The 11,185-nt window shown below is 44.1% G+C and overlaps 1 protein-coding gene across 1 annotated transcript in view; it reads left to right on the top strand.

The window, feature by feature from the left end:
• Window positions 1-1,371: 1,371 nt before the first annotated feature.
• The window catches only part of LOC109516315 (microtubule-actin cross-linking factor 1-like), a 137,177-nt gene continuing 127,363 nt past the window's right edge, over window positions 1,372-11,185 (top strand). The window contains exons 1-2 of the mRNA XM_019870778.1: window positions 1,372-1,798; window positions 4,534-4,775. Coding sequence (XP_019726337.1) covers window positions 4,550-4,775 — 226 coding nt within the window. The 5' untranslated portion in view covers window positions 1,372-1,798; window positions 4,534-4,549. The remainder of the gene's footprint in view (window positions 1,799-4,533; window positions 4,776-11,185) is intronic.

Below are 11,185 nucleotides of genomic sequence, written 5' to 3'. Positions count from 1 at the left end.
TTAATCAAACAGAATTACAAATTCTGGTTATTATAGAATGGTACAAAATTTAATGGCAAATTCATTACCTATTCAATTGTTACAGTTATTATAGAATGGTACAAAATTTAATGGCAAATTTTTTTTTTGTAACAATTGAATAGGTAATGAACCTATTCAATTGTTACAAAAAATCATTTCGTAGAACGCCACAAGATGGCGCCAGAAGCATTTTTTTTGTGCATCTTTCGTGATTTCCATTCATGTTTGACCCCAACTGCTTTTCCTCGCGAGAGTTTTGACAGAAATATTACATTAGGTTAAATTACCTAATTGGAGTACACAATTTTACTAGTTAACTTGATTATGTTGTCCTCTCTATCCGTTTTTTTCTCGTAATTTTGGACTCTCCTTTTAATCTGGGAATTTCAGGAATGTTTTTGAGGCAGGTGGCGCCTGGTTCCATGGACGTGGCCATCTTGAAAACTATTGCCAATTATTGGCAATAGTCGGAATCATGCTGAGTGCAACAAAGAACTGCCCACTAGATGTCACAATTGCAATTTAAATTTGAATTTGAACAGAATTTGTTTTGGTGTTCTCTTCTGCACTGACACAAGCCCCCGAAGAAAATGTATAAGCTAACATTACTTTCGCTACAACTGAAGAAAAATGAACTCGCCCCAAGTGTACCGAATATCGTGGCCAAACCAAACACGCACACAGCGGTGTGTGTGTGGTGGTGACGTCACATCGATGTGAACGATGAGTAACTGCTGCAAATATCTCAAGAAGTCCACGCCTTGCCTCTCACACACAACTGTGAAATGCTCCCACACACGTTTTAACTTGCATATATTTGTGAAACCCATGCTTTCACACATCGTACAGGAATGTGCTCAGAAATACTGAAAAACTATGGACTGAACCAGCATTTCACGGGTGTGCGTGCGCGTGCGTGGGCATTCGTGTGTTTTGTGTGTGTGTGTGTGTGTGTGTTTGAACGCTCCACTATCATATTTAAAATTGTCCCACATGTTTACGTTCTAAAGTATCTAAACACCTCCACTGCAAGCATCATCCTGACACAAAGAACGCGACGACTTGTGGAGGTGAGCAAACAAAATGTCACTTTTGCTCATGAGAGCGTTTCACTTTTGTGAGTGGAAAAAAATGTCAAGTTATGTATGAGAGCGAAACCCCACCTAAACAGTAATGTGTGAGAGGTGATCCTGAATGACAGTACAGTTGTCCCTGACGGCCCCTCATCATTTTTTTCCCCGTTCCAAGAGATTCGACGGGAAGACGTCGAGCGTGCGCGTGCGTGAGCGATTTTTGTCCGCGTTCACGCGGACAGGGTCACGCAAGATGACGCGGCAGGAGGAGCCCCGGCAAGCCCACTCCGGCACCAGGCCCACCCCACAAATCCCCGTGACGACATGTCCGCCGCCAGCAGCCCCGAAAAAGCAGCCGCCGCCCGGCCGCTGCTAGCCATGGGTTAACCCCCGAATGGAAAGCAGCCTAGCCGGTCGACTGTGCGCGTGACCAGGAGAGGGCGAGAGAGCTCTAGAGGAGGTGGTAGTGGATGAGGAGGAGGAGGAAGTGGACCATTAGCACCATCACCACTTTCGCTTTTTTTTATTTTTTTTTTTTTATTCTTCTGCACAGCACGTCGGATCCAGCCGAGAAGCGGAGGGCATTTTTCTTTAGCCATTCGGAACCGGAGGAGGAGGGGAGCAGCGGCGGCGGCAGCAGTAGTTCTACCGGCCTTCCAAGCTCGCAACCCGGCTAGGCTGTAGACCACCGCTGCCCGCTGAAGGTAAGACGCTCACTGAGCTCACTCGGACCGCTTTCAAAGCAACCAGCTCCCGTTCTTAGCGTCACCGTAAGATGAATTCTAATGGCTTTGGAGCCATTTAAATGACATTTGGATTCAATTAGGGCTGAAGACATTATCAGTCGTGGCGTGTTGATGAAGTGGCCTTTAATTTGAAGCAATGTGTTGATCGTTTTAACAATCACTCATCTTCATCAGTGTCACAACATGATGCTTTCTGGCTGGAATTGTACCCAAGGACTGCGTAGTCAATTGTTTTGCAGAAACTGCACCCATACACAGCCTTGACATTGGACACATACACAGTTGCATAAATTGCGAGTCCTAAACTGAATGAAGGGAGCAGTTCCACAACACTTGGGTTATGAAGGCACTTGAGCACATGTCCAGCACAAATGGATAAATCCAATCCGCGGCGTGGACAAAAGAGACCACAGTTAGACACGCACTGTGTCTCCCTCGCTGTCTGTCTCCGTGTCCACTCATGCAAAGCACATTCACATTTGAGAGTGGAATGTGTCCACCCCAAGCGAGACTCGTTGGCTTGCATGACAGAGCATCCGGCTAGGCGGCCATGCCACATAGGTGGTAAGAGGAACTCAAATCCTCCTGACAAACATCAACGCTTCCGACTGCTTGGTGACACAGAGAGACGCTGAGCTCCTGCAGCTTGGTAGCAGATGGTCAAACACAAGCCCAAAAGTAGACACACACCATCACCAGTATAACTGGAGCACAAACCAATGCTGTGGAGGTTAATTTGACTTTGTAACACCTCCTAATTGCTCATATTTGCATTTTCCCCACCATTGGGAAGAATGGAGAAAAAAACGTTAACAAATGTCATTAAAATAATTGAAATAAAAATGAAAAAAATTGCATTTCCGAAACAAGTGTTGAATATTTTTCACATTAATTGAAATACATAATTGTGAATTCAACATGACATGAAATATAATTAAAATTACATTTTAGGAAATTAATTTCTGCATTTCAAAAAATAAATGTGATTAAAGTATGAAGAAATTCAATGTTAGTACCGTTTTACAAAACAAATTGTTTAAAAAATTAATTTAGTCTAACATTTTTTTTAAATAAATAAAATTAAATTAAAATGTTGAAATGTGCCTTTCCCTCATTTGAAAAAAAACCCAATCTAAACAAAATCACATCAGTGAGAAGGAATACATATTTGTTGTCCTTCTTAATTAAAAAAAAAACACCATAAATTAAATATAATCTAGAAGATGCAGACATGTTGCTTAACAGACACAAATACTTCTTCCTAGTGAGATCGATAGGGTCACATGTTGCTAGGCAGAATTTACGGGGCAAGATAGGATGCCGTTTTCCCCACAATTTGGGTTAAGATGTGGCAGGAAATAGCCTCGCAAAGTCAAAATAGACACACGCTAACGGAGTACATTGAAAGGTCATTTCTACAAGTTGCACGGTGTAGAATGTGTTGGGAATGAGCTGGAGACAGACAGCAAGTGATGTCACTGTGGCGGTCCCCGACCAGTAGAACTTTAATGACAGGGTTCGGGTTATGAAGTTTCCCAACCGCGTCGCTATATTTACACTGACGTTGACTCACTCTCTTTTACACCCAGAAACTCACACACCAAACACAGAATTTAGAAAATAAAACACACAGAACCAGAACTAAGATACCAAAAATTCAGGATTTTTCACTATGATGTCATAGAGACCTAAACACACACCAGAAATAAATACCTGAACATGCTCCAGAAACCCAAATCCAAGTACACAAATTCCCAGGCTGCAGATCACCACCAAACTTGGTGACCCTCTTTGTACCATCACCATGGTGACAGTTTTTCAGGAAGTGGTGCTCAAACCATGTTTTATCCAAAAACCTCCATGTTTAGTCTACGACTTCACCATGTACACAAAGACTACCTTTAAAGTCTCTTTGGAAGCATGACAAATCTTTCAAACGTGTTAAACATTAGCGGGCGTTAGCATATTTACTGCTGCTAACCTCATTTAAGCACTTTAATAGCCACCTTTCGACAGATTAGCATATGAGCAATCTGACACGGAAGAGACCGGGGATGCGAAAGCTCTTCAAGAAGCTCTTTCATTGACTTGATGGGATACAATTTCACTGGCTATTCATTGTCATTGATTTTCTTCCACAACTGATTGGCTGATGTGAGGATGGCGCCTCAGCGTACACACACACACACACACACACACACACACACACACTGGACACTTCACTCGGTACGGTGCATCAGCGAAGTATTTATTGTACAGCGCTTGACGTCCTATGTGACAGCCTTACTTCAGAATGGATTAACTTCAATTATCCCTTTAGAATTTCACGCAAAAAAATCAGATTTTTTTTTTTTCAACTCTCACTTGTTACAAGACCCAAGCCTGTTAGCTTGTGAGCTAATTACTTGCTAGCAGCTATCGTTGCTAGCAACAAGTGACATATATGACGAGGATTTTTATATATATATTTTTTTGACCAGCTGTGTTGCTGGCACCAGCGAAGGTCAACTATACTATCAGACTGGGAAAAAAAATGTCACAATACACATTGTGTTGATTTTGGATGTAATATCCTTAGTATGTACCAATTCTGACCGGGAAATGATTTTTTTCCTGAAATAATTCTGTTCTTCTTCTTGTTGCATATACAAGCTCACAAAGGGTGACTCTTTGCTCTCCTCTTCCTCCCCCAGCAGGCCCGACACCCCCATGGAGTCATCGGACGACGACACCCTCAGCGAGCGCTCGTGCGTGAGCGAGCCGTCTTTTCGCAGCGAGCGCTCGGAGGGCTCGCTTTCGCCGTGCCCCTCGTCGCTGTACGCCAGCGCCCCAGGAGATACGCTGCCTTGGAACCTGTCCAAACACGAGCGACGCAAGCGCAGGAGCCAGGATTCGGTGTTGGACCCCGCGGAGAGGGCGGTGGTCCGCGTGGCAGGTAAGGAGACTTCTGTTGGAATTTTGTCTGTGTCGAATTTGCCAGAAAAATGTTGATGTCATTGAGGGCTAGTCGTGTGAGGGTGAATTTGATTAAACTGACAGGGCAACAACATTGCTAAGTCAACCCCATGAAAAGCAATTTTCTTGATTTCCTTGTTATTTATTGGATTGTGCCATACAAGTTCGGAATTTCATCCTCGAAGACGAGTGTCAATCTTATTTTTGTCACTGGTCACATCGTAGTTCTGGTTTCCTTCAGAGGACAGTTATGGCTGTGAACCCAAATAAATGCACACTCGCCTCATACTACACAGACACAACAAACTGAGTTTTAAAAATTCAGAGACCAGTAAAAACTTTACAAATGTGATTGCATTTGTTTTAAGAAGGGGACTATGTAAACAATTTGCAATTTTGGTATTTTAGCAGGAAACATGAAGTTGATGCACATATTTTGCTTTTGCGGGCCGCATGGAATGATGTGGTGGGCCAGATCTTGCCATCGGGCCTGGAGTTTGACACCTGCGTAGTTGACGCAACACTATTTATTTTTATTTTTTTTTTACCAGATTGTAAAAATTCTCTTTTTTTTTGGGATAAGGGAGCAATTTCATATTGTTAGTTTCCAAAAGAGCCATTTATTGGCTAACTGCACTCCAGTGGAGCAAATGAATGACACAAATTTGATTTTACGAAGTGGAGCTACCCTCAATCCGGAGCCTCCTGAACATGACCTAGCAGTCCCATGATGCAGAATTATCCCGACTAGTGGTCCTAACGTGTCAGGATTGTTGGGCTCACTCAGGCTTGAAGCTTCGTTGTGTCTCCCTATTTGCATCTGGCCGTATCATGGGCGATCGGGACGCATTTGCGCTGACCCCGATGCCCGTGGGGACAATGGCTGGAATGCGGACCAGGAATCCTTTAGCAGGCCACGTGATTGACAGCTCAGATATTTACACGGAGACACAGCAAATTACCAGGACCCCGCACGTCGACGCCGGCTTGTCATTTAGGCGTCCTCCGTCCCGCCTGCAGCGTTTCTTTCTCAACAGGCAGCCTCTGTAGTCCCCTGTTGCCATGGTGACATGGTGTCCCTTTCCCTCCCCGCTCCGCCTGTTGCCATGGTGATGAAAGCATTGGTGGCGGGGGAGGACGAGGGTGACAGCGGGTATTAAAAGGGGGCACAGAAAAGTGAATGAGTAGGGAAGGCGAAGAAGGATGTGGAGGAGTTGACTTTTTCAAGGCAAAGTTGAGGAGAAAGGTTGATGAAGTGAACCTTGGAAGGAAGGAAAGTTTGGATAAGAGTTGAGAGAAAGACCTTGGGGGAGGTTTTGTCGTTGGGAATGTGGTACAGAAAGCAAGGTTTGGTTGACCATTGTTGTCATTTTACTCTGAAATATGTTAGGAATGCTCGTGAAGAGTTCACATTTTGTGGTTATGGTGTTTTGGGTGAATTTCTCTCCCTCTAGTTTGCATTTCGATCCTATCGTCTCCAACTCCCGCATATCAAACTATCAATCAGCTGCACTTTATGACAGTTGGATGTGATTATAATTTGAGCGCTTCATACTGGCCAGCCGCGACTGACAAAAGACGGGTATGATCATGTTGATCATAATTATGACAGTGACAGGTGTGTTCAAAAAAAAACTCAAGACAATCTACTTTGCTTTTTGTTTTGCAATAAAACACAACACCTTTTAAATATAAGGTTAACTACATCTAAATCGTTAATAATAATAATAATAATAATAATACATTTTTTTCCCCACATCTCTGGCATAGTATATGACACACTTCTCAATGCACGGTGACGACAATGCGCCTTATGTATGAATCTTTACGTTAATTGCTTTTGGATTAATGACATAATCTCTGTGTTGTTCATTGTCGAAGCTGCTTTATGGAGATTATCCGATGCTGGTATAAAGGACAGGACAGAAAGCCATTCAGTTCAGGAGGCCACGGAATAGCAAATAGGTCACCAAGTCAAATAAATATAGCAGGATGCATATGGATTTAGAGTTAAGTTCCGTCATTTAGACTTTAGGTGGCGGTATATACCCTCAATTCAATTTGTAGCCTAGTGTTGCCTTCATTGTCAATCGGAATTACGAAGTTCCTCAGAGCAACCTAGCCAAGTTCTTCAACGTTCATTCATCCATCCATCCATCCATCCTCCTATTATTGAGTCTTCATGGTCATGCAATACCGCTTTTGGCCTTGTAGGGGGCACTACAGCTCCATCTTTCCTCAGATCCTTTTTAGCCAGCCGGCTAGTTTGGCGTGCTAGTTAGACACATTTGGCCAGCGGGCTTTGAGATTCCTGCGGCGGCGCCGGCGCTTCCTGACGTGGCCGGCAGAGAGGGATGGAAGACAGCTACGGCAAGCCGAGCCGAGTCCCAGCACGCAGCCGAAGAAAGAGACTCTCTCAAAGGCAGGCGGTGAATTCCGAGGTCGGCGTGTGAAGCAGCCATTTGCGGCCGGGAAGAAGCCCCAGGAAGCACTGGAGCGGCTCGCTGACGTACGCAGCCGGTGAGAGGAAGCGCGGGTCCGGATACAATTTGGCCCGATAAATCCCCCACCCCCCCACCGCTTTACCGGGTTGGAAACGGACACTCTCCCAGTTCGACGTGTCTTATTTGGGGCGTGTGGGCTGCAGCTGCGTCCCCTCAGCGTCCGAACAGCTGTCGCCGGTTGGATGGTGATATATTTCAGGAGGGACTCCTCGCCTCGGAGGGAGACTGTGCGCGTGTGTCGGCGCGCACCGACCAGCACGCTGGTGATGGATAGATAACATTTATGTAACCTCCATTGTACATTTTCCACCCCCCGAAGACTTTTTTTGTGCTTTTATTGACTATTTGACGGGATTATACCGGGCCGAATGCAACGAGCCCGCTCGTAATTAGGACGCCGAGGAGAGGGAGACGTTTTGCCAGCAAGTGAACCGGCGGTGCGGAGCCACTGCGGTAGTCCGACGCTCAAAGCACCATGGCTGGATTCATACCCGGCCTGCTACCGTCCAATCACTCCCAGGAGAAGCAGTTTGCCCAGGCCTACGAAGATGTCCTGGAACGGTATAAAGGTAACTATTATGGCTGGAGGAGACATGGGTTACTTAATTAGATGGACACCCACTGAGCTTTGGGAGCAGTTTTGCCTTGACGCATTACTGAGCTGTGTTCATTTTTTTGGTCGTTTTGCAGGAGAGTGATTTCAAAGTTTTATAGTTTTATGTCTTGTTGAATAGTATAAATATGATTGAGTGTTTGTTTTAACAGAAATTGAAGTTTGAGTTTGGTGTTTTGGCCAAATGTAATGATTTTGATCATACTGCATACTTGATATTGGATCATACTGCTTACTATTTTTCATGCAACTGAGGAGCTGTCAACATCATTGTCAGTATCATTGCTTGGAAGACAAGGAACAATCTGAGATTAGGAAAAAAGTTTGGTGCAATATAAAGACGTATGTAATTTGCACAGGCACTAGCACCCAAGCTTAAATCTGAACAGAACTTGAGTTCCTTTGATGTTTTTGCAGAAACTGAAAACCAGGGCCTTTTTGAACTCTTTGAATTCTCGTTTCTGCTTTGGAAGTTTTCTTTCTTTCCCTCATGGCAGTGACATTTAAAACGTGGTTGACAGACTTCCCGAAGATGCTTGAGTCATACGATTAAAAAAACAGTCATTTAAAAAAAATAGTCATATAATAAAGTTTTTCTCACAAGTGAAGAAATGTTCCTTCAAAGCAAAAGGAAATAATTTTTCAGAGGCCGGGGTAGAGCCTCAGCAATACTTGCCGTTGCGCGACGAAGTCAGTTAGGAAAAGCGGAGTCGAATTCGTTTGAAACAGCGCTGACCCTTCCTGTGGTGGAAAGGAAATACCTTTTTCATCTCTGCTGAACCCGATGATGTAATCCAACAAAGGAGAAGGAAAGATGGCATAAAGGTTCGGAGATTTGACTTTCTGAACGCGGTGTTGTGGGTGCAGCCATCTTGGAAATGGGAGTTGGCCCATTGTGGCGCAGATGAATTAAGGACTGAATCTCGATTGCATGAACTTAAAATGACAAAAATGGAGCTAATATGACAATGCTCACTTGGGCAGTATTGGTGGCGGATATGAACTGAAATATGAATGTCAGAATATCATTTGATAGAGTCAATTCTTTGCCGAAGTGCCTAATATGATCCATGGTCCACCCTTCAAGATGAAATGAGCATTTCAAAAAAATCCATGGACTGAAGTTGCATGTTTGTGGTCATTCCAGCGCAAGAGAGATTTTTTTTTTCCTCCTTCCATTGTGCATATTTTTGGATAAACAACCTACCAGTACTGTCTAGCTCCGCTTTGGCTGCCCTTTTCTTCCTTTTCTTAATCACTTGTGTACTTTTGGATCCACTGGAGGAAGCACTTTGACGGAGTCTCCCCCGCCCTGGCTAACATTCGTCACCTTGTGTTTGTGCTGTAAATATCAACGCCGCTGCCGTGCACGCCAGGGTAAACGTCCAGTGCTGAGAATTCCTTGTCAGGGGGGGACCCCCGCCTCTGCTTCAATTGACAGCCAGTAGGCTCGGGTCACATGTGTGATGAAATGCAACCAGGCGTTTGAATTATTGAGTATGCTAATGGAATAGAACTGCTCGATGTTTAACACGTGTGTGTTTCTCTGACTTTTAGATTGCTGTTTATGCACCCTGGCAACACTTTGCTTGTCCTTCGGTGAAGTTTTCTGTTGAAGAAAAGGTTTTATTGGGAAGGGGGTGCTGGGAGCAGAATGTTTTCTCCATTAGCTGCATATCGTAAAGTTGCGATTCTCAAAGTGGATGTTACGGTGACTTCAAGTTTTTAGAATCCAATACCGTTCAATTGTATTTGACTTTTAGGCACAGTCTGTTTGCATTTTAATCCTTTATTCAGCTAAAGTTTTTGAACTTTTATTTCCAATACGTTTTAATTGACTCATTAGGTACCGATAGGCTGCGCATCTTTTATTTTAAAAAATATTTTAGTGCAGTAGCAATGTTCAAAAGGTACATAATGTTACAGTGGCAAAATTTTCAACCAAACATGAAGAAGCTTTTAGTTTAGCCATGTCATCATCGTAACTTTTCATCAATCAAAAAACAAACAATCCCCCCAAAAATCCTAAATTGTGGTAATACCGGTACAGTAATTTGGTGATGACATGTTCTGTTCCTGCGCAGTTTGAACTTGACCTCGTGCATGCACCCTGATTTTACTCTTGTCAGAGTGAGTGTGTGTGTGTCAGCTGTTTGTGTGTCGGGACAAATGTGAACTTGGCTTGTGGAGCATGTGGCATGGCTCGAGCGAAACCGGAGGAGGGACACGGGATATGCCTTAAATCATTCACAGCAGTGTGTGTGTGTGTGTGTGTGTGTGTGTGTGTGTGTCTTGTTGTGTGTGTGTGTTGACGTGTGCTGCCGAGGCACAACAATGCCAGGATGTCTACAGTCAAAGCGTCAGGGTCGCTGGTGGAAAAACACCGGGTGGGACGCCAGTCAAGCACATAACTGAGTCAGTGGAAAAGCAGGCCGTCACGTGATTTATTTTTTTACCCATATTCACCCTGGCTTCATAAAAAAGAAAATCTCCTCTATAAATGGCATTTTTCCTTCTAGATCAAGTATGTGTGTGTTCAGTGTGTGTGTGCGTGCGCGCGCATGGAAGCTGCAGTGTCAGCCGGCTGAAATCCACCCAGAGAAACGGCGGAAGTTTGACAGGAAAGCCAACAATTGGAGGCCAATAGAAAAAGGAATTCCAATGCATTACTGCTGATGCCCTTTATAAATGTCTCTGTCTATGTGTGTGTGTCATTTTGTGTATATTTGTGTTTTTCCCAGTTTGTGGTGTGTGTGCATAATCAACATGTATAAGTGTGTCTATTAGTATCAGTGTGTGTGTATCCACGTGCTTGTCTTATCAAGTGTCGGCATGTGTCTCTGTGGAAGTTTGTGTGTGCGTGTTTATTGATGTTAGTGTGTGTGGCCTAATGTGTAAATGGGTCGTTTTGTGTGCCGTTGTTAGCATTTTCAATGTAGTTGGTTGGTTCCTCATCAGCTCTGATTGCAATTTCGATCAACTTTTTTTTTTTTCTTAATCGCGGGAACGCTGACTTGTCCAATCCTGCGCTGCGTACGTGTGAGAGTGTAAGGCTTTGATTCTTTGTGTGTGTGTGTGTGTGTGTGTGTGTGTGTGTGTGTGTGTGTGTGTGTGTTTGGCTTGCAAATCGGCTGTATTACAATACTGTACTCTCCCCACTGTCTATTTAACAGCTCAGACTCATCGGTCCTTCCTTTGCACAGCCAGCGTTTGGCAGTTTTTGTGTGTGTGTGTTTGTGTTTGTGTGTGTGTGTGTGTGTGTGTGTGTGTGTG

The sequence above is a fragment of the Hippocampus comes genome, unplaced genomic scaffold, assembly GCF_001891065.2.
Source record: "Hippocampus comes isolate QL1 unplaced genomic scaffold, H_comes_QL1_v1.1 scaffold35, whole genome shotgun sequence".
NCBI classification, from domain to species: domain Eukaryota; kingdom Metazoa; phylum Chordata; class Actinopteri; order Syngnathiformes; family Syngnathidae; genus Hippocampus; species Hippocampus comes.
Note: the sequence above shows the minus strand (reverse complement) of the source record. Positions and strands in the feature narration are given on the sequence as shown.